At 48.5% G+C, this 25,368-nt stretch overlaps 2 protein-coding genes across 2 annotated transcripts; one reads left to right on the top strand and one right to left on the bottom strand.

The window, feature by feature from the left end:
* Positions 1-3,289: 3,289 nt before the first annotated feature.
* On the top strand, positions 3,290-3,922 carry Claudin-4. The gene has a single exon (XM_035443305.1). The coding sequence runs from the start codon at positions 3,290-3,292 to the stop codon at positions 3,920-3,922; it is 633 nt and encodes a 210-aa protein (XP_035299196.1).
* Positions 3,923-15,727: 11,805 nt separating this feature from the next.
* Positions 15,728-24,046, bottom strand: Mettl27 (methyltransferase like 27). Its single transcript, XM_035444342.1, has 5 exons — positions 23,924-24,046; positions 23,141-23,269; positions 22,490-22,625; positions 20,237-20,329; positions 15,728-16,119 (listed from the first exon to the last, which is right to left on the bottom strand). Exons 1-5 carry the CDS (start codon positions 24,044-24,046, stop codon positions 15,875-15,877), a joined length of 726 nt encoding a protein of 241 aa, XP_035300233.1. The 3' UTR covers positions 15,728-15,874.
* Between the last annotated feature and the right edge of the window lie 1,322 nt (positions 24,047-25,368).

Genomic DNA, 25,368 nt, shown 5'->3' with positions numbered 1-25,368 from the left:
TGTGAGCTCAGGTTGGTCTCAGATTTGTAGTCAGTGAAAGGGTTTTTTGGTGAAAGTGTCTCAGCGAGCCTGGCAGTGGTGGTGGTGGTACATACCTCTAATTGAAGCACTCGGGATGTAGAGGCAGGAGATCTCTGTGAGTTCAAGGCCAGCCTAGTCTACAGAGCAAGTCTCAGGATGGCCAAGGCTACATAGAGAAACCCTGCCTCGATAAAAAAGTCACACACACACACACACACACACAGTATCTCAGCGATCAGAGGCCAAGCTGTGATGGTGGGCTTTACAGGTGCATGGAGCGTGCAGATTGGGAAAACATGGCTGCAGTGGAAATGTGTTGCACTGGCTGCTGGCAATGCCATTGTGCCCAACAGTTGGTCTCATCTTGCTTCAGCCTACCCAGTGCGGGAATTACCCTCATTTTAGATAACTTTATTCTTTGGAACAGAGTTTAGCCAGTTAGCCCAGTCTGGCCTTGAATTTGTGATAGTCCTGCCTCTCCCTCTCAAAAGCTGAGATCGCAGGTATTGGCTGCCACACCTAGCTGGAGCACTTAACCGGAATAAGACCTTGCTTTTGGCTTCATGAGCCCCCAGATCAGAAAGGGGCATGGAAGTGCATCTTCAAGGCTGTAACCCCACGCTTGTAGCATGGAGGGGACACCTGCTCCATTGGTTCTTCTAACTCTGGGGTTCATTAGGTAGCCAAGAGTCACTTTCCAATGAATTCCAAGTACTGAGCACCCAAGGACCACATGGCATGACCGCAGAAGGAAGATGGCCTTCTTTAAGATCGAGGACTATGCGTTTGTTGCATATGGTGGTGCACACCTGTAATCCCAGCACCAGGAGGATGAGGAAGAAGCATGGAGAATTTGGGGACAGCCGGGGCTCCATCCTGACACCCCAGCCTCAAGTACGGGGACTAAAAGGAAATATTTAAAAAGATTCTGAAGCCAGGCAGTGGTGGTGCATGCCTTTAGTTCAGCACTAGGAATGCAGAGGCAGGCAGATCTGTGAGTTCGAGGCCAGCCTGGTCTACTGAGCTAGTTCCAAGGCAGCCTCCAAAGCCACAGAGAAACCCTGTCTCAAAAAAACAAAATAACAACAACAACAAAAAGATTCTGTGTCCGTTTGGGTTGGAATTGGACTCACAGGCAGCCCAGGGTAGCAGGGTTAGGGTGGAGTTCTGGATAGTGATCAGGGAGGGATTTATGGCAGCTATGGTCTTTGTGGCGTTTACCCCGCAAGGTAAGAAGAGAAACACAAGCCGGTGGTGGTGGTGCACGCCTTTAATCCCAGCACTAAGGAAGCAGAGGCCGGCAGATCTCTGAGTTCAAGGCCAGCCTGGTCTACAGAGTGAGTTCCAGAACAGCCAGAGCTGTTACACACACAATTGAGGCATGCACACCAGGAGGCCAGGGCAAATAAAAGGAGCCCAGATCTGGCTGTGATTAGAGGGCGCTGTACCAATGACGCCCTCCTCAGTTCCGACTGCCCACACTAGAGCCCACTGTTTCTCCCTTCTTGCATTTCCCAGATGCCTTTGGGGTGCACGTGCTCCCTTCTCAGCTTGTCCTCAGAAAGACTGTTTGACTCTGTCCTTTGTACCCAGGCAGGGTGGGGGTAAGGGAGCGTTTGAGACTACCCCCCACCCCCCAAGGCCAGTCTCTGGTCAAACTAGATTCCTTGTCTTGCAAAACATCTATCTGACCCCCACCTCCATGCTGTCCTCTCCCTGAGATGTCCTCTTTGACCCAATCCCCACAGCCTTGCACAATCCCAGGGGAGAGGGTGTGTGTTTCTCAATATAATGCCCCCTAGAACTGTGCCTAGGAGCACACCTTCTCTGTTGAGCTCCCTGTCTGCACCCCTGGTTGGAGGTCCCCTTTCTCTTGGAAGTCTCCAGGGACTTTGTGCCCAGGTTGGCTTTTATGGGAATGGCTCCCTTGCCTTGCAAGAGTAAACATCAGTTTACAGGATAAATCATCTTCTGTAGCCTGTTAGGGTTTTTAATTCTTCTTTACCCAGTTCTGGCCAAGTAGGCTCAGTCCCAGGAAGAGGAGACAGGATTTTGTCACTACCACTACCCACAATTTTTTTTTTTTTGGTTTTTGAGACAGGGTTTCTCTGTGTAGCTTTGGAGGCTGTCTTGGCACTCGCTCTGGAGACCAGGCTGGCCTCGAACTCACAGAGATCCGCCTGCCTCTGCCTCCCGAGTGCTGGGATCAAAGGCGTGTGCCACCAACACTCAATTTTAAATTACATTTACTTATTGTATTTGTGCATCAGAGGACATATGTGTGTCCTATAACGTAGGTCTCAGGGATCAAAACCAGGTCCGTGGGGCTTAGCAGCAAGCACCTTTACCCACTGAACCCTCTCATCAGCCCTTCTGCGTCTCTTGCCCTGGCCCAAAGTGCCTCACCTCTAAACCCCGAGGCACTCTGGCTGGGTGGGGAAATCAATCACTTGAGAGGGAAATGAAGACAGTAGGTGATCTGGCTCTGAGTCCCCAACCCTCACCCCCGCAGATCCTCATTTCCCCACACCGACTTCCTCTGGCTAATGGTAGGAAAGTTGCTGTTGAGGCAAAGTACAGGTGCTGCCACGTTAATGACAATAATAGCCATGATGACAGTGATAAAATTGAGAGGGTAAAAGCAGCACTAATTACGACAGGGTTTCTCTTGGACGTTCTCAGGCATTATCCTCAGATCGGGCTCTCCATTTTCTTATCTCACGGGAGCCCAATATGAGTCTTGGGGACCCTCGCCTTCAGCTCCGAACCCTAGCTAGGCTTGGCTGCTTGTTTCTCCTAGTGTCCCCACCCGGTGAGCACCCAGGTGCTTTTGGCTGGTGACTCAGTGTCTGTCTCTCGACTGACCTTAGCACGAGCCTGGGGAGCTGGGGGAGATGATAGTTTCCTGTGATACCAGCAAGTGACTCAGGGGCCCAGAATTGGGGCCTCAGAACGCCTTTGTTGGCCTAGGTTCAGGAATCCAGAGAAACTGGTCAGGAGGGAGGCCTGGGGACTGAAACCCCTCCCTCTGCCTCCGCCCCTCCTCCACCGTGCTTTAACTGCTGCACCTGCGGCCTCCTGTCCTGGTTGCAGGTGCGGGCAGGAAGGCGCTTGGTAGCTGGTGTACCCGACTCAGCTTCTCCGGCTTGCTTCGTGTCCCTGAGGCTCACCAGAAAAAGCTTTGCCAGCCCTCGGACTTCTATAGCTGCCAGAGAGAGAGAGATACTTTTTTGTGGTCTCCAACCTTGAACCCTGCAGAGACTGAGCCATGGCGTCCATGGGACTACAAGTGCTGGGAATCGCCTTGGCGGTCCTGGGCTGGCTGGGCGCTATTCTGAGCTGTGCGCTCCCCATGTGGCGGGTGACCGCCTTCATCGGCAGCAACATCGTCACGGCGCAGACCAGCTGGGAGGGCCTGTGGATGAACTGCGTGGTGCAGAGCACCGGCCAGATGCAGTGCAAGGTGTACGACTCGCTGCTGGCCCTGCCGCAGGACCTGCAGGCCGCCCGAGCCCTCATGGTCGTCTGCATCCTCGTGGCAGCGGTGGGGATGCTTCTCTCAGTGGTAGGGGGCAAGTGCACCAACTGCATGGAAGACGAGACCACCAAGGCCAAGACCATGATCGGAGCCGGCGCGGTGTTCATCGTGGCAGCCTTGCTGGCTATGGTGCCTATATCTTGGACCGCACACAACGTCATCCGCGACTTCTACAATCCGCTGGTAGTTGCCGGGCAGAAAAGGGAGATGGGAGCTTCGCTTTACATCGGCTGGGCAGCCTCCGGGCTGCTGCTCCTGGGAGGAGGCCTGCTCTGTTGCAGCTGCCCACCTCGTAGCAACGACAAGCCCTACTCCGCTAAGTACTCCGCCGCCCGCTCTGCTCCCGCCAGCAACTATGTGTAAGGTGGGCCACTCTGCTATGTCCCCATTGCCTTTGTTATTTTTTTTTTTTCACCTCGGATTGAGTTCACAATAGCCTGTGATATCCTCACTTCCCTCGGGACCTGCCCTGCTATGGGCCACTAGTTGCTGGGGACAGCAAGCCCGGATTGTGCTAAGTTACTGGCTAAAGTAGCCCTTGGGAGCCATCTGCCTCGCTTGGACACGTCTCAAGGCTCCTTACTCCGGCAAGGATGAATGTAAAAGTATTTCCTTGCTGCCCCCGTTCAAATTGCTCATGGATGCAGGGCTGAAGGCAGAAACTGCTGGGTACCGCAGTGGAGCGGGGAGCTGGGTCCTGCTGGCCGGGATAGCTCAGCTGTGACTTTGGGCCCCCCAGTGGGTGTCCTGCTCATGCTAGCACCTGCACTGACCCTTTTCTATCCTCACTCTCTCTGCCCACACCTGTTACTCCGGCGCTACTCTTGCCATTGTGCCCCATGTTTCTGAGCACACCTGGCCCTACCTGGAGCCTTGGTGTGACCAAGATGACTGTGACTGAGGGGACTTGAGAGCCGGATGGATTCTGCCGTGGAACCCCAGTGACTGACAATGACTGGGCATTACCCACCCACCTACCCTCCAAATAGAGTTGTGTGGAGTGGATGGACGGGTTTGAGGGAAGGGCGGAGGTGGATTAAACTGGTTTGGGGAGTGCTGGTGCTGGGGACCTAGAAGCAGCCCAGGCTGTCCCCACCCCTTTCTGGTACTGTCTTGCTAAATGTCCCGCTCTCTGCACCCCCCCCCCCAAGACCCTGGGCCTCTTGAGCCGCCCCTCTGAACTCCCTACCCTTGTAAATTTCAAGGACGCTGGCCAGTCTGCGGAAGGTATGGGGGCAATGGCGTTGCAAGAGGGAGTCTCCCGGGACTCCCCTGCCTTCTCTGTGGTTTCTTGTTTTGTAATTTAAGAACTATTCACAGCTGTAATTATTATTTTCTACAATAAATGGTTCCCGTGTACAGGAAAGGTTTGGGCTGTTCTCTGTATCTGTGGATGGGACAGGGCTGGAGGGCTGGCTGGTGGTCCCAGGGGGACCTTGATGTTGTAAGAAGTTGAAGTGATTTCAAGAGCTGAGGTTGCAGTTCAGCTAATAGCGTGCCTGGAATGCCAGAAACCCCAGGTTCCATACTTAGCCCCAAGTAAACCAAGTGCAGAAGCAAGAGGATTAGAACTTGAAGGTCATCTCCCACTACATAGTAGGTTCAAGGCTAGCCTGGTCTACTTGACCCTGTCTCAAGAGTGATTTCAGCCGGCATTGGTGGTGCACGCCTTTAATCCCAGCACTGGAGGCAGAGGCAGGGGGATCTCTGTGATTTCAGAGCTAGCCTGGTCTACAGAGCAAGTTCCAGGACAGGTTCCAAAGCAATACAGAGAAACCCTGTCTTGAAAAACCAAAAAAAGAGTGACTTCAGAGGATTGTAAGAATCAGAACTAACTCTGTCTAACCTGAATGACCACCATGTTTGAGCCTTTTGTTTGCATTTTCATTTTTGAGACAGGGTCACAGTATATAGCCCACACTTACCATCAAAATTAAGGCTATCCCCTTGTCTCAATCTCCAGTGCACTACCATGATGGCAAGCTCTTCATTTGTTAGACAGGAAACCCTGTATCTAGGGCCCATTGTATGTCCAGGACTGAGGTGGGGGGGATAGAGCTGGGACATCAGGAGGGACAACAGACAGGAGCAACTAGGTCTGAGGCTAAGTCACCAACCTCTTCTACTTTTGTCTACCTTTCTCTGAGCAGCCAGGGTGGCTTGCTTATCCATAGGCCACCATGCAGGTGCCACCATCCTGCGTTTGTTGTCCCTTCCCTAAGCTTGGAATGTCCTTTCCCCCACTCCTGACCCTTTCTGGTCTTGCAGGTCCGGTCTGTAGCCTCCTCTCTAGAGAGTCCTCCCACAGCCCTGGAATGTCTTAAACCCACACCCGAACCACCACAGGGCATTCTGGGCCTCACCTGGACTTTCCCATTCCAGTCCCTTCGGCTTTTTATTGTTTTGAGACCAGGTTTTAATGTAGTCCAGGCTGGCCTCCAGCTATGTAGCTGAGGATGACCTTGAACTTCTTTCCGATCTCTGTGAGTTCGAAGCCAACCTGGTCTGTATAGAGAGCTGCCGGCCTGCCAAGGCTACATAGTGAGACCCTGTTTAAAAACAAAAACAAACAAAAAACCCAAGCAGCAAAACAAAACCAACAACCCTTCTTCCAAGGAGTAGAGATATACCTTCCTGGATAGAGGGCTAGCCTAGCATACCTGAGGTTTTGGGTTCAAGGCCAGCACTGCCTGAAATGAAGTGGTGCAGGTACACAAGCCTAGAAAGTAAGCCTAGATGTTTAGTGGTGACTGCCGGAGGATCAGGACTTTAGGCTCTTGCTAGGCCTCAACCAGTTAAAGGTTCACCAGGCCTATGTTTATAACAAAAGAGTTGTTACACCCTTTTTCTTTCTTGAGCCTGTGAGATGGCTCCACAGGTAATGGTGCTTGCAGCCAAGTCTGATGACTTAAATTGCATTCCAAAGCCCATATAATTCTAGAAGTTGTCCTCTGACCTCTATAAGCATGTATAGCATGGCACATGAACACATCCATTTATACATATACTGTAAGAAATATATAAATGAAAACCGGTCAGTGGTGGCGCACGAGGCAGGCAGAGGCAAGCGGATCTCTGTGAGTTTGAGACCAGCCTGGTCTACAAGAGCGAGTTCTAGGACAGCCTCCAAAGCCACAGAGAAACCCTGTCTCGAAACCCGCCCCTCCAAAGAAATATATAAATGAAAAAAAGGTTGAAAAATATTAGACTTTTTTTTCTATTGTTCATTTTCTCCCCTGTGCTAGAGGTAGAATCCAGGGCTTCTAAGCAACTATACCATTGCTGAAGCAAACCTTTATCCCCTCACTGGGGGTTCTAGCAAGCACTCTACATCTCTAGATCGTTTTAAAAAATTTATTTATTTTTATTTTATATGCATTGGTGTTTTGTCAGATCCCCTGGAAGTGTAGCTATAGACATTTGGAGCTGCCATGTGGGTGCTGGGAATTGAACCGAGTTGTCTGTAAGAGTGTCCTTTGGAAGGGCAGTCAGTGTTCTGAACCGAAAAGCTACTTCTCCAGCCCTTCTAGAACTTTATTTATTTATTTGTTTGTTTGTTTTTTACTTTTTGAAATACAGTGCCACCAAATGGTCCAGTTTGGCTTAGATTTCACTATGTAGCCCAGGCAAGACTTGGACTTCTGCCTCAGTTTCTCAGGTGGCTGGGGTCTGTACAACCAGGCCAACCTAGTCATAGCTCTTTGTCCCAGGCTGGCCTAAAATACTTAGCTTCCTGCACTAACTTCCCATGTGACTCAGGAAAGCCAAATCCATGTCGTCATCCACGCCCCCGCCCCCAATCCCTTTAGCTTAACCACACATAACATGGGGGACATGACAATTGTTTATTTTGCTCTCTTCTACCTGGGTTTGAATGTAGCCTTGTCTAGCTCAAACTGGTTGAAGCCACTAAGTTCTTTGCTTGGGGTTATACAAGTGTCCATTGAAAGTTATTTTGACATCATGGGGCCCCAGACTACAATCTCAAATCAGGCTAAACCACAATTTTCTACATATGCTTCTCCAGTCACCTTCTCCCACAAATCACATCACCCATTTCTTTGTTTTCAAATCATTTTTTTTACATTTATTTATTTTCTATTGTGTCTCTCTCTCTCTCTCTCTCTGTGTGTGTGTGTGTGTGTTTGTGTGTGTGTGGAGGGCAGAGGACAACTTGCTGGAGTTGGTTCTCTTCTTATGTCATGTGAGTCCTGGAGGTTGAACTCAAGTTACCCTATGCACTTGTTGCTTTGTCTCATTAATACCTTGAAATTCCCTTTACAGAGGCAAGTGAGAGACAGTCTCTCTCTGTGTGCGTGCCTGTGGTGTGTGTATGTACACACATACAGGTATGAAGATTGTTGTGCCCTAAGTCTGAACCCCAAAATCACCAAGAGACACGATCCAATGCAAAAGCAAAGAGTTTAATTTTATAAGTTAACTCAGTTCCCCTGTCCATCCGACACAGCAGTTATTTTTATTATTATTTGTGTGTGTGTGTGTGTGTGTGTGTGTGTGTGTGTGTGTGTGTGTGTGTGTGTGTGCAGGTACCTGCTAGGAGGCTAGAGACATCAAATCCACTGGGGCTGGAGTTACAGGCAGTTGTGAGCTTCCCCATATGGGTGCTGGGAACTCATCCTCTAGAAGACCAGGAAGCACCGTTAATCAGAACCATTTCTCCAGTCCCTGAAATTATTATAATTATTGTGTGTATGTATGTGTGTACATGTGTATGTGGGTGCCAGTCCAACAGCATGTTTGTGGAGGTCACAGGACAACATTGTGGGGTCAGTTCTCTCCCGCTTTATGTGGGTCCTGGGGAATCTCACCAGCCTTGTCATTTTTTAAAATGTTAATTACATTTATTTACTTATTATTGTGTGTGTGTGTGTGTGTGTGTGTGTTAGATCCCCGGAAAACTCAGGTATCCGGGGTCCCAGGCCACTACTTCGGTCACCCCAATCACCATGGCGGATGGCTCACAAAAGACAGCTCCTAGGGCCTCCCAAGAGATCTTATAGGGCAGCATAAGGGGAGTGTCTAGGGTACGCACAGGCTCACTATTGGTGTGCCTCCAGCCTTGGAGGGCTTGCCCTGTGTTGATTGGTCAACTGGTTGTTATGGACCATAGGCCCTCCCAGGGTGGTTGCTATGCTTTGTGCGTCATTGCTGTGCTCTTGTCCGTAAAGCACACCCAGGGTCGTAAAGCATAGTGCCACCAGCTAACTTCTGATTGATTCCTTGTCACGAGGCAGGCATCTGACTTTCTAGTGACTAACTTCTGATTGGTTCCTTGTCACAAGGCAGGCATCTGCCCTCTAAGTGACCAAGGCAAGGTTATGGCAAGCACGCGTTCAGCTGTTATGGCTGCCGAAAGGGAAGCTGGTTCCTTCATTTCCCCATTTTCTTTTTTGGAAATTCCAATCATGGAATTGCTGTCTCTCTAGCTTCCCCATCAGGGAGTGATAGATATTTGCATCCCCATGCAAGGGAGTCCCGCCTGACTTAGCATTTTAACCAGGGAAAATGGGTGGCGAATTCTTTTCCAAACTACTTCCTGCTGACTTTGGGATGAAGTTAGGGACTCCAGAAGGTTGAAATGCTAGTCAAAAGCAAAAAAGGAATTTAGGCAATGGGGAATCCATCAGGGGCTTTTGGTAGACTCTGTTGCAGAGACAGGGGTTGTCCACATCAGCTGGACTGGTTCACATCCACAGCAAGTCCATGGCTCGCAGTCTACTTAGAACAGCCTGTAGTCAGCAACTGATACTCAGATGTCTGCCAGAAGCAGAAACCTGTTTAAGACATGTTTAAACTAGGAACAGAGGTTAAAACTTATTTACTGAAGCCCACAGTGCAGAAAAAGCAGATATCTGGATATCTGTTCAAACAGCAGGAACATATTTATAACTTTGAGTCCTAGCAAAAACTACAGATTTGGGCTATAAGCATGTACATTTTTTTTTTCTGTCCAGAGAGCCAGGTATGGATTGGACAGAGGTGCCTTTGGCCTGATGAAAAGCCCTTTAAGTTTGTACTTAGATGACAACCAAAATAAACTTAAAAACCTTGAGCTTGTGCCTGAACAGTAGATAGTCATTATTTTATCAGCTAACATGCTGACTAGAGTCTATATTGGATCTGACTGTCTCATGATGCCAAGTTGACTACCATTAATATTTTAGAGATCTGAGAAGGGTATATTTTATCCAAATCTACTAAAAAGTTACAGAAGCCGGTCCATATACAGTTAGCCATACCCAAGTTTCTCCATTACCGCTGGAGGCAGGTGTCTCAAAGACCAGCAATCTTCACCAGGTCTATAAGGTGAGAGGTTTTTTTTTCCTCTCTGTGGAAGAGGGACATAGAAAAGACTGACCTTGTTTTGTCTAGGCAAAGTGGGTGCAATCAAGTTTCCAGTGTCCAGCAGCCTTGTCCACAGTCTCGGCCAGGTCCTGGCAGGTGACAGGTATCACATTTGAGCATCTCACTCACTGGTCCAGGTGCAGGAACTGAGGTGCCTCATAATCTTCTTTGGAGACTTTAGGTCACTGTCAGGATCTGGCAGTCTGTCTGACATTATAAACTTTAAAGATAACAATTTAAATGCCATATCCTGAAGATCTCTGAAGCATTAGAGGTCTGTTTGTCTGTTTGTTACTTGCCTTAAGCACACAAGAAGCATACAGGTGGCTAGGTAAGGTCTTATTTCTGTAATTAATTTCCAGCCTGACTGTAACTGGTTTTAACTTAGTAAAATATTTGAAACTTAGAACAGCTGAACTTAAAACTGCATAGAGCTACCTTATATTCCTTAAACAGTAGCTACATGTACATATTTTAGCTGCTTGCTCACATGAGACAGGGTTTTTCTGTGGCTTTGGGGCCTGTCCTGGAATTCTATCTGTGACCAGGCAGGCCTTGAATCACAAAGATCCATCCGCCTCTGCCTCTGCCTCTGCCTCTGCCTCTGCCTCTGAGTGCTGGGATTAAAGGCGTGTGCCACCAACATCCTGAACTTAAAGATGTGTGCCACCAACGCCCTAAACTTAACTTCTGAAAAGATAAATTGTAATATCTTATAATAGATTAGCAGCTTTTATAAAACAAGAACTTTACATTGTCAGGCTTTGCTCAAAAATGATTCTAAATTGAAGTTCTTTAAGTACAAACATTAATAAAAACAAACATTTAAAAAACTGGTTTTAAAAAGAAATTTAAATTCCCTGAAGGTCTTTCTGTAATATATAGAAGCATTAACATTTTAAATCTTAACTGAAAAACTTGTTTCTAAGATGGTGCCTCTAATTTCCATGTGGTCACCTTTAGTCAAGATGGCGGTTTAAATATCCTTTTTTCAACTTTAGCAAAACAGCTACCAGTCAGCCATGTGACCAGTTTGCCTTGTGGCTGGTTAAAAAATGGCCGTAACTTGCACCCTTTGCTTAACATGCTTGTAACAGAACTTAGGTTATACCAGGAAATAGAACATTTTAAAACAAGTATACATAAATTACTTGAGAAATAAACAGGACTTTTAAAACAGAATTAGCTTAATGTGGTTAAAATTTTAACTTATATTACCATTTTTAAAATTTACTATTTGTAGACATGAGAAACCATAGCAAACAGTTTACATTTTTCTCTTTTAACAACCTCTTTTCTGACCTTCTACGACTTGCTTTAACTTTCTATAGTTCATTCCTCTGATTTTCTTAGACATTCTTAGACAAATTTCTCTTTTTCCTTTCTCTCTTTATTATTTAAGTCTCCTACATTTTCTCTCATTTCTCAGTCAACGTAAAAGTTTTTATCAAAGTCCTTTTTATAGTTCTTAATAACCTTAAGACTGTTTTTTTTTTTTAGAAGTCTGGATCAGGCCAGATAAGTTCATATGCCCCAGCTCCATGTGCTCAAGGCAGACCTGGGATGGGGGTGCTGCTGGTAACCCCAGACCCTTGGCCAATGCAGGGGTTGGAAAAAAGACCCCCGCAGCCCCCCTGCATACCATGCGTGTGGAGCACAGAAAGACGGACAGCCAGGCAGATGGCGGCCTTGCAGCCATGTTCCCTCAGAGCAGGGAAACTCCCGAGACAGGCAGGACGGCAGCTGGGGCAGAAACAGCCCCACTTGGCATGCCTCACAGACCCGCAGGTGGGGATAGAAAAGGGGTGGCATGGTGGATCCTGAATTGAAAACCAACAATGATAACACAGAATAGACAGGAAAGAACAGACGCCAACTCAATCCGCCCGCGCCGCTTATAAGGCAATGGCGCCGGGAAGACAGGCGGCAGAACCCGGCGGCTACAATCACCGCTAACTGAGGAGGATCCAAGTCCTTGGCCTCCGTTCGTACCTCCTGGGTGTCCTCAGAGCAGCAGTCTGTCCTCCAGGAGCATCTGCCGATCACAGTTGAGGTGGCTCCCTCGGAGCACCACCTGCTCAGAGCATCAAGAAAAGACCCCTGACCCATGCATGCCATGTGCGTGGGCAGTAGGGACAGAAAGAGATGTTTAACACAGACTAGGGTCCTATTTGGAATTTCAGATGGCTAGCCCCCATGGAGATCAACTTGGTTCGAAACCAAGTCTCCCCTATAGATTTCGGAAGGCTGCCGCCCGAACCTCTGTCCTAAACAATTCTTGTAGGCCTACTCACAGATGTTACCAGAAACCCCAACATAGGACCTCCACATCCACAAAATTAACAGAAATAGTAAAATTGACACACAAGCAGGCGGTTAGGGCGTGGGCTGCAACAGATCAGATAACAGATAACAAACCTGTTGCTCAACTGTTCAGTCACCCAGCCCATTCCAATCCTCCAGGCTTAACAGACATTAGACAGGACAGACATTAGATAGGACAAACTGAGAGGTAAAGAAATGGTGCCCAAAACCAAAATTACAAACAACCCTTGGACTTTCGTCCAGGGCAGAACCAAGGGTTCCAGAAATACGTCTATTTCTGGGCATATCTGCTTTCCCTATGGTTTAATTCAAATAACCCTCGGACTTTTGTCCAGGGCGGGACTTCAAGGTCTCGAAGTACGTCTATTTTCCCCTGAGGTCCGAATTATACAAATACGAGTCACGAGTCCCTCGCAGGCTCAGATCAACAAAACAGCAAATTCAAGTGGCACCAAACCAACAAAAACAAGCAAACATATAACATTGAACATATAAGTTGCGAGCTCCAATCATCTTACCTCCAAGATCGAATCCACTCAGGTGAGGGGTGGTCGCAAATCTCGGACGAGCCCCCAAATGATAGACCCCTGGAAAACTCAGGTATCCGGGGTGCTAGGCCACGACTTCGGTCACCCCAATCACCAGGCGGATTCGAGAGCTTGCTGCAAACTGCACGAGGCTTTATTGTAATTTAACGAGCTAACCCCATGTTAGCTCGGGTCTTTCACCCACCCGCTGTGGCGGATGGCTCGCAAAAGACAGCTCCTAGGGCCTCCCAAGAGATCTTATAGGGCAGCATAAGGGGAGTGTCTAGGGGTACGCACAGGCTCACTATTGGTGAGCCTCCAGCCTTAGAGGGCTTGCCCTGTGTTGATTGGTCAACTGGTTGTTATGGACCATAGGCCCTCCCAGGGTGGTTGCTATGCTTTGTGCGTCATTGCTGTGCTCTTGTCCGTAAAGCACACCCAGGGTCATAAAGCATAGTGCCACCAGCTAACTTCTGATTGGTTCCTTGTCACGAGGCAGGCATCTGACTTTCTAGTGACTAACTTCTGATTGGTTCCTTGTCACAAGGCAGGCATCTGCCCTCTAAGTGACCAAGGCAAGGTTATGGCAAGCATGTGTTCAGCTGTTATGGCTGCCGAAAGGGAAGCTGCTCCCTTCATGTGCATATGTGAGTGTATGTTTTCCATAACACATGTACGGAGGTCAGAGGCCAAACTTGTGGATTTGGTTTTCTCTCTCACAGTGTGGATCCTGTAAACTGAACTCAGGTTGCAAGGCTTCAAAGTAACTGCCTGTACCTGTTGAGCCAATTTGTCAACTCTGTTTTGTTTTTTTGAGACAGGATCTCATGAATCCTAGGCTGGTTTTGAACTCTGTATGTAATGGAGACTGGCCTTAAACTCCTGATCCTCCTGTCTCTATTTCCTGAGTGCTGGGATTGCAGGTATACACTACCATACCTACCTTGAGTTGAGGTTTTAAAGTAAATATCTATTAAAATTCATTTTATTTATTTGTAGTGGGACTTTTATTTGGGCTGCCAGTTCACAAATAATGACATGGAGGCTTATTATTAATTACGAAAGCTTAGTCATTAGCTTAGGCTTGTCCCACTAGCTTATAACTTTAATTAACCCACTTATCAATCTATGTTTTTTCACATGGTTTGGTTACCTCTAATCTGTACCACATGTGTGCTTTCTTCAGTGTCTCCCTGGCATCTCCGTACTGCCCAACCTGCCTCCTCTGCATCATCTGGCTGGTGACTCCACCTTTCTTCTTCCCAGAGTCCTCTCTGTCTCCAGAAGTCCTGCCCAACCTCTTCCTGCCTAGCTATTGGCCATTGAGCTCTTTACTAAACCAGTCAGAAGGTGCCTTGGTAAAGAGGCATCTTCACAGTATAAACAAATATTCTGCAACATTTATTCATTTAAAACTTTATTGTTTTGTTTTCATTTAAAACATTGTATGTGTATGACTGTCTTGTCTCATGTATGTATGCGCACCATGTGTGTGCCTGGTGCCTGCTAAGGTCAGGAAGAAGGCACCAGACTTCCTTGGACTGGAGTTTCAGTTGTGAACCGCAACATGAGTTCTGGGAATGAACCAGGTCCTCTGCAAGAGCAACAAGTGCTTGGTGGCAAGTATGGTTTTATCCCCTGAGCCACCTTGCTGCTCCTAATTCAACATCTCTTGAAAAATCATTGCTTCAAGGACTGTCATACTGCTGGGGGATGGAATGGAACTCGGTTGTGACAGTAGACAATAGTCTCTTCATTCCTTTTAGTTTTCCTTTCGGTGACTGGTATGTGTACAGCTATTACACCTGAGTGTGTGGGTGCACCTGTGTGGACACGTAGAAGCTAGAGCAAGTTGTGAGGTGTTTCCCCCTCTGTCAGTCTTTGCTGTCCACAAGGGTGTTACACGCAGGTATGCCTGTAACTCAGTTCAGTTTCTCATGGTTTGCAGAGCAAGCCCTCTAACCCTCCAGCCCTGCATTCTGGGTCCAAAGAAACTAGAGGAGTCTTTTCAGTCCCTCTGGGGTTTTCCTAGCAGAGCATTCCTAAGGGGCCACTTTGGGAAATGTGTGGGTCTCCTTCTTCCTGGGGGTCGTTAGTCACTGGCCCATGTGGGTGGAGGAAGCAGAAGTGGGGAACAGGGTTTGCACAGCTATGGATACACTGGAGATAGCTCTCTGGTATATGACTTCAGTGAGACAACTCAACTTTATTCCAGACTATAGGAAATATATAGGACTGGGATGTAGCACAAGTAATAAAAACCCTGAGACAGATAATGGGGTTCAAGCTGAAGATCAGAAAGGCAAAGCATCCAGCCAGTAGCTCTTACCTCTACCAGGGCTGAAATAGAGGTCCTGTCTTCCCTGTGACTGGAAACTGAATCTCACATGAGACCCTTTGCTTCTTCCTTATACAATTCTCTAGCGCTGGGATTAAAGGCATGAGCTCTGTTACTCTTTTAGAATGATTCACTCTGGTGTATCCTAGGGTGGTCTTGGACTCACAGACATCCATCTCCTTCTGTCTCCTGAGTCCTGGGATTAAAGGTGGGTGTCACCACTGCCCGGCTTCTATAGCTAAGTAGTGTGGCTGACTTTGCATTCTGATCTTCAGTGGCTTTATTAGATCATAAACAATCTATCACCACAATTGGGAGCCTGGGGACAAACCCTAATTTGCATTAAGTGGCTTGCTCCTATCATATAGCTGAATTAGTGGAGCATGGCCCTATCAAAATGGCTACAGCATTTACCTAATTATCATGTTGGCATCAGGGGAAGAATGTTTTCAAGGACTGATGTCAAGGGTCATCCTTGAGATAAGTCAGGCATCTGGGCTCAGAGACATCCTCTCTGTAAGGTTGGGTAGAGAGCAGGAAGCCCCTGATGGTGAGGAGTGGGGTGGTGGTGGGGTTGTCCTTCATGTTTCCAAGTTTGGAGATAGCTGACAGGTCATTGGTAGACTGCAACCTGCAACCAGCAGGGCCTCCCAACAAGATGGACCCAATTCTACAGAGAAGAGAAGGCCAAGAGGATCAGCCAGGACCACACACAGAGGATCAGGGGTCAACTGGGGCCTGGACACTGGGCCTCTTGTGTCAGTGTCCCTGGCCTCTCTCCTGCTTCCGGTAAAGGTAGACAATGCCGGAGATGAAGCCATCGTTGGCACAGTTGCCCAGGCCCGTCTTGTGTTCTGAGGTAGCCAGTTCCCAGTGCTCCACAGGCTTGGCCACCAGGCATTCCCATGCTCCAGCCTGCTCCAGAGAGTCTAAGGTTGCTTCCAGCACCTCCTTGTAGGGAAGGTTGGATAGGTTGCTCCTGGTAGTCAGACATACTAGTCCACCTGGGGAGACATGGGGGAAGGGCAGGTGAGCTGGATGAATACAGGGGAGTCCCTGCTCAAGACTTCAGTTCCAGGCCAGCTTTCCACCTCCAGGGTTTGGTGCTTAATGTTGTTTCCCAAGGAATTTCCTCAACCTAATGGTTTCCCATGACCCTCATTAAAAAAAAAAAAAAAAGTTTATTCAGTGTTGTAAATGAAAACATGGGCCTCAAACATGCTCAAAAAGACATTACAGCTGAGCCACACCCGCAGCCCCTCACTGGGGAATTCTAGGCAGGTGCTCTACCACTGAGCCACACCCCAGCCCCTCACTGGGGGATTCTAGGCAGGGGCTCTACCACAGAGTCACACCCCAGCCCCTCACTGGGGGATTCTAGGCAGGGGCTCTACCACAGAGTCACACCCCAGCCCCTCACTGGGGGATTCTAGGCAGATGCTGTACCACTGTGTGCTTCCATTGAACAAAGTCCTCTGACTGTTATGGGGGTTCCTGGGTGAGCACTCTACTGCCGAGCTATAGCACCAGTTCTATTTATTTATTTAGTTATTTATTTTTGTTTTTTTGAGACAGGGTTTCTCTATATTGTTTTGGAGTCTGTCCTGGAACTTGTTCTGTAGACCAGGCTGTCTTCAAACTCTGAGGTTCAGCTGCCTCTGCCTCCCAAGTGCTGGGTCTAAAGATGTGCACACCCACTGCCCAGCTACAGTTCTTTTAAATTTTGTTTTTGAGACAGGATCTTGCTAATTTGCCCAGGTTACCTCAGAAATCACTGTGTAAACCAGGTGTTGGTGGCACACGCCTTTAATCCCAGCACTCGGGAGGCAGAAGCAGGCAGATCTCCATGAGTTCGAGACCAGCCTGGTCTACAAGAGCTAGTTCCAGGACAGCCTCCAAAGCTACACAGAGAAACCATGTCTCGAAAAACTAAAAAACAAGCTTTGGTCCTTGGGCAAAACCCTTCATTTCTTTGTGCCTAAGTTTGTTTGTTTGTTTGTTTGTTTGCAGACATAGGGGGAAAATGATCATTTATCTCATGGACAGAGCACATGTGTGTGCACATGTGTACACATGGGTGCAAAATCCCTGGCTGTCCCCCAAGCATGGTGGTGCCTCAGGCCTATTATCCCAACATTTAACAGACTCAGGCAGGAAGAACAAAGAAAAGCTGTTTTTTTTTGTTGTTGTTGTTTTTGTTTTTTTGTTTTTGTTTTTAAATGGAGAGCTTATTTAAAAATCTTTATTTTTATTTTTATTTTTTTTGGTTTTTCAAGACAGGGTTTCTCTGTGTAGCTTTGTAGACCAGGCTGGTCTCGAACTCAGAGATCCTCCTGCCTCTGCCTTTCGAGGGCTGGGATTAAAGGCGTGTGCCACCACCATCCGTCTCAAATCATTATGTTTATGAATGTTTTGTCTACATATATGTCTGTGCACCACATGTAGGCACTGCCCATGGACACCAGAAAAGGGCATTGGGTTCTCTTGGAAGTGGAGTTGCAGAAGGTTGTGAGCCACAGTGTGGGTGCTGAGAGTCAAACCCGGGTCCTCTTAAACACTGAGCTATCTCTCTACTCCCAAGAAAGCTCAGAATTTTAATCTGGGATACACAGTGATTCCCAGGCTGGCCTGGGCTATAGCATGACTTATAATCATCCTGGAAAGACTAAAGGGTCACTGAAGAGATACTTGTGCCCCTCCCCCTCCCTGTGGCTGTCAACTATTCAAATAATGGCTTCCCCCAAACTGGAATTTCCCCAGGAGTCTCATGCAGGAAGAAGAAAAAGGCAGGAGCCTGGTGCCAGTAAGAGGAGGAACTTGTCACCCTGAAGAGACTTCACACCATTCTGACACTTGTCAGCAGGCCTTGCAGGAGACACTGGAGCCCAGACAATGATGGCTCAGTGATAGGTGGGACCATACTTGATCGGGACTGTTTGCCTATGTAAACTCCTGCCCCCTCTTTAAACCTAGGAAGAGGGGTTTGGGGTGTGTGTGTGTGTGTGTGTGTGTGTGTGTGTGTGTGTGTGTGTGTGTATGTGACTAGACTTCTTTGCTCCTATTCCAAAGACACCACACTGAATAAATCTCCTTTCACAGTTACTTGGTTATTTATTTATTTATTCATTTATGAGATAGTGTTTCTCTGTGTAGCCCTGGCTGTCCTGGACTCTGTAGATCAGGCTGGCCTTCAAGTCAGAGATCTGCCTGCCTCTGCCTCCTGAATGCTGGGATTAAATGTGAGTGCCACTACTGCCAGGTAGCATGGTTTTAATTGGTTTATTGGAGATGGGTAGCTGGGCTATTGGAGGGGAAAAAAAGCTGGGTGTGATGACCTAAAAACTTTTTTATTTTTATTTTATGTGCATGAGTGTTTGCATGCATGTATGTATGTGTACTACATGCATGCCTGGTGCAGGTGGGTACCCAAAAAGGGCATTGGATTCACTGGAACGGTTATACACAGTTGTAAGCTGTGATGATGAGGGTGCTGGGAATTGAACCTAGGTCCTCTGCAAGAGCAGCCAGTGATCATAACCCTGAGTCTTCTCTCCATCCCAACACAGATCTTTAGTTCCAGCACTCAGGAGGCAGAGGCAGAGCTAGTTAAATTCCTATGGGTTTGAGGCCAACCAGGTGTACATAGTGAGACCTTGTCAAAAAACAAACAACAAAGAAAGCCTAGCTGAGTGAAGAAGCGCTGTCTGGAGGGAGGAGGGACTTTGTCCAAGCCTCTGCAGTGTATCCAGTATGGCTGGTTTCTGGCAGATGGGTTGAGGAAGGCCAGTATGCTGCTGGCGGTGGAGGTGGGGGCTCAGGCTGGAACAGGAGAGCTTGTTTCATTTAGGTTCATGCAACCGGCATTTCCGGTGCTGCTGAGCTCAACCCATGACACTACGATGACCCTACTGATGTCCCAGCTTTTGTTGGCCTCTCTGTAACAGAATCCTGCCTGGACATGCCTAGGTTTAGCTGCAGGAGTGGGGCTTCAGAGAGGAAGTATTTTTATGTCACAACTTCCTCATTCAGTCCTCAGGCAAGGCCAGGCAGACTCTCTTCTGGATCTTTCTAATCTCTTGTTTTGTGATCTCTTCCAGGCAACTCCTTACCCCATCTTCTGTGAATGCCCTGTCCCCAACCCTTGAAAATGCATCTTCATTCTGAGAGTGCTGAGCCCTGGCTTCTTTCTCTCAACTGGAGCAATTCCCAGGACAGAGCCAGGACTAGGACTACACAGAGAACCCTTATCTTGAAAACAAACAAACAAAAAAAGAACTGAGGATATAGCTCAGCAGGAGAGTGCTCACTCACCTAGGAACCCCCATGACAATTAGGAGACTTTGCTCAACAGAAGAACACAGTGGTAGAGCCCCTGCCTAGAATCCCCCAGTGAGGGGCTGGGGTGTGGCTCAGTGGTAGAGCCCCTGCCTAGAGTCCCCCAGTGAGGGGCTGGGGTGTGGCTCAGTGGTAGAGCCCCTGCCTGGAATCCCTCATGAGGGCTGGGAGCATGGTTCAGCAGTAGAGCTTTTTCCTAGGATGACCCAATTAGGGTTTGTGGGGTACAAAGCCCCTTGAGGCCCTAAGTTCTATCTCTATCATCACAAGAAAGAGAAAGCCCCAGGCTTCTCCACCCCTCAGTTTGTGGACTTGCATGTGTGCCATCTTGCACGAATAGACCTGGACCTATGCCAGGAAAGGAAGATTATCAAAAGGATGTGAATAAGGGTGGTCCCCAGATCATTAAGGGGACTGGAAGATGAAGCTGGACTGGCTTCTACTGTGTGCCAGGGCTGCAGCAGAGGCCTCAGGGACATGACTATATCAAGCTGTCACTGTAGTCTGATGGCGAAGGGAACAAAGGCCAGAAGGGTGGAGCTCTTCCTAGTTGTCCATAGATAGGTGAGCTGGCCACAAGTCTGCCCTTATCGTGTGCCTGCTTCTGTTGGTGGCAGGCAGGGTGGAGCACAGACTGGCAGATGGTGAGTTAGGAAGCTGGGCGGGGGTGGGTACCCCTACGAAATGCCCTACCCTTCCTCATCCTGAGTGAATCAAGGGTCTGTGTGTTGTGGAGAGGGGAAAGGAGTGCGCCTCAGGGGAGGCGTTGGCTGGGTTGTGACTCACCTGGCTTGGTGACTCTTAAGAGCTCAGGAATGGCACTGCAGGGCACCTGTCCCTCACTGAGGGCTCCCACTATGATCACAGCATCAAAGGTCCCTGCACGGGGAGTGGGGTGGAGATGTGACCATTATCATTGGTTGTCAAGTTGACAGGATCTGGAATACCAGTCTCTGACCTTGTCTGTGAGGGATTTTCTAGACTGAATTAATTGAGCAGGAAAGACATGCCCTAAAGGTGGATGGCACCATCTCATGTCGGGGTCCTGGACCAAAGAACAAGGAGAACTTGAGTTGAGCGCCAGCTTTCACCTCTCTGCTTCCTGGCTTCAGCTGCCTCATGTTCCTGATGCCATGGCTTCGCCACCAGGATGTGGGGACCAAAATAAAACCCTTCTTCCCTTAATTTGCTTTAAAATTATTTTATTTTCAATTAACTAATCAATTTAAATTTAATTTTACATGTATGGGTGTTTTGTCTGAGAGAATGTTTGTGTATTTCCTGACTGCATGTAGCACCCACAGAGGTCAGAAGAGGGTATCAGACATCACCCCTAGAAATGGAGTTACAGAAGGTTGTGAGCTGCTATGTTGGTGCTGGGAACTGAACCTGGGTCCTCTGCAAAATCATCAAGTATTCCTAACTGTTGCACTGTCTCCAGCTCACTTTGTTTTTATTTTTAATTATGCATATATGTATATGGGGATGTGCACATGCCCATAATGCCTTTCGAATCTAGAAGAGGGCAGCAGCTGCCTTGGGGTTGGAGTTATGGGGCCATTGTGAGTTTTCCTGATGTGGGTGCTGCGAACAGGACTTGAATTCTCTGCAAGAACAGGATGAGATTTTAGCTGCTGAGCCGTCTGCATGTGCACCTCTATGTGTTTGAGCACAGGCATGCAGGAGCTCGTGGAGGCCAGAAGCATATCTCCCTGGGATTGGAGTTACAGGGAGTTGTGAACCATCTGGTATGGGTGCCGGGACCCAAACTCAGGACCTCTGCAAGAGCAGAATGTACTTTTCACCTAGGAACCATCTCTCCAATTCCATCAAGTTACCCCAAGAATATAATGTAGTTTGGTCCTTTTCACCCCTACTTCTCTCATCCTCTAGCACCTGCTATTCCCCCCACCCCCCTTTTTTTTTTTGTCAAAACAGGGTTTCTCTGTGTGGCCCTGGCTATCCTGAAACTCACCATGTAGACCAGGCTGGCCCTGAACTCACAGAGATCTGCCTGCCTCTATATTGGAGAATATTATTTTAAGGTGTGTTACTTTTGTTTATATTGCATTTGTTTAACTCTGTGAAGCTGTGATTCTTTGCGTGTCTAAAACACTTGATGGTCTAATAGTGAGGCAGGAGAGAGGAAAAGGCGGGGCTGGCAGGCAGAGAGGATAATTATGAGGAGAAATCCGGGGGGGGGGGGTAAAGGCTCTGAGAATGAGAAAGGAAGGAGGAGGACTTCAGGGGCCAGCCGCCCAGTCCGACATGGAGGAAGAAGGAAAGAAAAGGCAGGCCAGAATAGAGAAAGAGAAAAGACCCAAGGCCAAAGATAGATGGGATAATTTAAGTCAAGAATAGCTGGCAAGAAACAAGCCAAACTAAGGCTGGGTATTTATAACTAAGAATAAGCCTGTGTGTATGATTTATTTGGGAGATGGGTGGGGGGGCCCTCAAAAAGTTAAAAGAATAAAACAACTAGCTACACCTCTACCTCCTGAGGGCTGGGATTAAAGGCACGCATCACCTCCACCACCCTTGCTATTTTCATGTCTTGTTTTGTTTGTGACCCATTGAGTTTAACTGGGGGTGGGCTGCCTGAGCTTGGTGTGTGTGTGTGTGTGTGTGTGTGTGTGTGTGTGTGTGTGTGTGTGTGTGTGTGTGTGGTGTGCTGGAGCATGGGCAACTTATCAGTGGCAACACCACTGAAGAAAATGACTGTTCCTTTCCCAACAACTGTGTGTAGCTCCTTAGGGACAGGTGAGACCCTATGATTAAATTGCTTTTGTCTGATATTTTGTCAGAGCAATAAGAAAAATAATTAGTAGAAGATGTTATGTATACACTGGGTATAGTAGGACCTCAGGCACCTGTAGGTCCCAGCCTTGTGTATGAGATGAGGTGACTTCAGACTCTAGATTGGAAGGGAGGGAACAGTGAGAAGGCTCACATAAGACTTCAGAGTGAAGATGGAGGCTGGACAGGAGGGGATATTTTGGTAATATGGGTGAGTGGGGAGGGGTGTGGAGTGGGAAGTACCTTCAGGGTTAGGCAGCGGCTCCTGGCCCAGGGTGCAGAGGCTGAGGTGTTGGTACAAGCCACGTGCCTGGGCCTGCTTCAGCATTTCTGGGCTTCCATCCACCCCATGCACCTGTAGAAAGCCCCGAGCTTGCAGCTGGGAGAGAAGGTGGCATTAGTCACGGCTCATCCCCTGCCACTGCTCAGCTGGGTCCTTGTACGTTGTGACCAATGAGCCAGAGATAGAGGATGGGTTCTTGGTCAAGGAGTGGCAGGGAGCTAGATGTGGTGGCTCAGGCCTGTCATCCCAGGTACTCCGGAGACTGAGGCAGAAGAATCCTAAATTCAAGGCCAGCCTGGGCAACTTAGTGAGACCCTCTCTCAAAATAAAAAGCAAACTAAAGGACTGCGGGTGTGGCTCGTTGGTAGAGGGTTTATCAATAATCCCCCAGTGAGGACTGAGGTGTGGCACCTGCCTAGACTGGGGCATGGCTTAGTGATAGAGTACAAGCTCAGAATCCCTCAGTGAGAGGCCGAGGGTATGTGTGGAGACCACCTGACTACAGTTCACTAGCCAGGGGCTGAGGGCTGCTGATTCAGAGGTAGCATGTTGGAAGCCCTGGGTGCTGAAGAGGAAGCAGAGCATCCTCATAGCATATCAGAAGGTCTTACCTCCACAGCCACCAGGCCGGTGCCACAGGCCACATCCAGGATCAGGGCATCATGGGGTGGGCCCAGAAGGGCTCCACTGAGACATTCCACAGCAAGGCAGGGGGCTCGGTACTTCAAAGCAGCCACATCCTGTGGACAGAGCACTTAGTCTAACACCCTCTAGTGCCCTAGGGTTTGGAGTACCTACCTAGGGGCCTGTTAGGGGCCTGTTGGTTTGAGCTGATGTGTTTGGTTTGGGTCCTTCTGGGACCCCAGTAATAGAAGACCCAGGCTTGAGCTGTCTTTGACTGTCAAGGGACCCCACACCAGTGGGACCACTGGCTACTGGCCATAAAGATTTTATTTATTTAGTATACAACATTCTGCTTCCATGTATATCTGCACCAGATCTCATTATAGATGGTTGTGAGCCACCATGTGGTTGCTGGGAATTGAACTCAGGTACTCTGGAAGAGCAGTCAGTGCTCTTAACCTTTGAGCCAGACCAGCTGTGGCAGCTCTTAACCAGTCTGTCTATATTGAGTGACGACTCAATAGCGCCTTCTGCAGGCAGTCTCCCTGTCTGAGTTTCAGTATTAAGGTGGGTCATTCTTGGCTCAATGGGGACGTCCAATCCAGAGTTAGAGGGGGTGCTTAGAGCTAGTAGGTGGGCAGATCGCTAAGGAGCAGGTTTGGAAGGTTCTTTCCCAGGTCTCTTTTCAGCTCCTAGCTTCCCTGGAATGAACGGGTACTATTCTTGCTTTGCATATAAAAACACAATCTGGGCCGCGTGCTTCCTTTCACCTGGTCGTACTCCGGAGCCCAGCTGTCATAGAAGCGGAGCTTGCAGGCCAGGTCGGTGATGTCGTGGGAGGCCCCGATCCGGGCCAGTACTTGGGGCAGCCTCCCAGCCTCCTCCCGAGTCATCCTCCTGTGGGGACAGAACCCACCCTGTGACGAGGTCCACCACAGTATCTCGTCCTTCCTCACCTGGCGGAGGAGGTTACCAGAGCTCCAACTCCTTCCCACGTCACATACAAGATCCTGAGTGGGAGATGGCGGGACTGTTTGTAGGGGAGGGGTGGGTAGAGGGGTAATCCCGCTCAGGGAATGAGGGCTGCGCCCCAGCCCGTCACCCCCGGGCGTGGATCGGGGGGTTCTTCCTCACCGCAAAGCCTCCAAAGAGCAGAACATTCAGAACGCAAAGCTCGGTTCCCTCTTTCCGGGCTAGACGGGCGGTGGGACAGAGAGCCTGGCCCCGCCTCCACAATCAGATGATTGGGTTTCCGTAAGAGAAAACAGACAATCAAAAGAAAGATCCGAAATCCGCCCCTACTACGAGCCAATGAGCGTAAGGCTCTAGTCTTCCTTGCTTGGGAAGTTCTCAAACTCTCCCAGCTGGGTTTGTTTTGGTTTTGTTTTTTCACAAATAAATAAACAAATACATTTTTTTTTTTTTTAGAGACAAGGCTTCTCAATGTAGCCCTGGATGACTTGGAATTACTTATGTAGACAAGGCTGACTTGGAACTCACAGAGTTCCTCCTGCCTCTGCCTCCCAGGTTCTAGGAATAAAGCCCTGTGCCACGGCTCCCGGCTACAGTATTTTTTTTTTAATAAATTATTAATTTTTGGGTGATTGTGTGTGGTGGTCAGAGAACAACTTTTTGGAGTCTCATCTCCCCTTCCAGTTCCTGGGATGGGACTCAAATTCTCAGCTGGCCTGCAAGTGCCTTCACTTGCTGAGCCATCTCACAGTCCCGGTTTTTAATTTTTTTATGATTTCAAGTAGCTCAAGTTAGTTTAAACTTTCTATGTAGGCAAGGACAGAAATGTACTTCTCAACCTCCTGCCTCTGCCTCCCAAGTGCTGAGATTTCATTGTTCTCATGGAACTTTCCAGAAGCACCTAAAACATCCTGTGTAGGACAGGGATGTCTCTCAGAGAAGAGTGCTTGCCTAGCATGGATACACTCATAGGTTCTGTCACTGAGGCGACCAAAGGATAATAATGACTATCCTAGCTGTGGTGATCAGTGCATGTGACCGTTCTTGGACCACTCCCCGGATCTCAGTCCATCCCATTGTAAGACCCCCGGGAGCTCAGGCCCCCAGGATCTCAGCCCAGGACTGCAGCCACTCTAATCACCAGGCAGATTCGAAAGCTTGATGCAAACTGCACGAGACTTTATTATAGTTATTTAATGAGCTAACCCCATGTTAGCTCGGGCCTTTCATCCATCCACCATGG

Source organism: Cricetulus griseus, chromosome 4, assembly GCF_003668045.3.
Source record: "Cricetulus griseus strain 17A/GY chromosome 4, alternate assembly CriGri-PICRH-1.0, whole genome shotgun sequence".
NCBI classification, from domain to species: Eukaryota; Metazoa; Chordata; class Mammalia; order Rodentia; family Cricetidae; genus Cricetulus; species Cricetulus griseus.
The sequence above is the reverse complement of the archived record's forward strand: the minus strand, read 5'-3'. Positions and strand labels throughout refer to the sequence as shown.

Coding starts and splice junctions, on each gene's coding strand:
- Mettl27 (XM_035444342.1), bottom strand. CDS start 24,046: ATGACTCGGGAGGAGGCTGGGAGGCTGCCCCAAGTACTGGCCCGGATC. Junction 22,626..23,140: donor CCGGCCTGGTGGCTGTGGAG/GTAAGACCTTCT, acceptor CTTCTCTCCCAG/CTGCAAGCTCGGGGCTTTCT. Junction 16,120..20,236: donor CTTAAGAGTCACCAAGCCAG/GTGAGTCACAAC, acceptor ATGTCTCCCCAG/GTGGACTAGTATGTCTGACT.
- Claudin-4 (XM_035443305.1), top strand. CDS start 3,290: ATGGCGTCCATGGGACTACAAGTGCTGGGAATCGCCTTGGCGGTCCTG.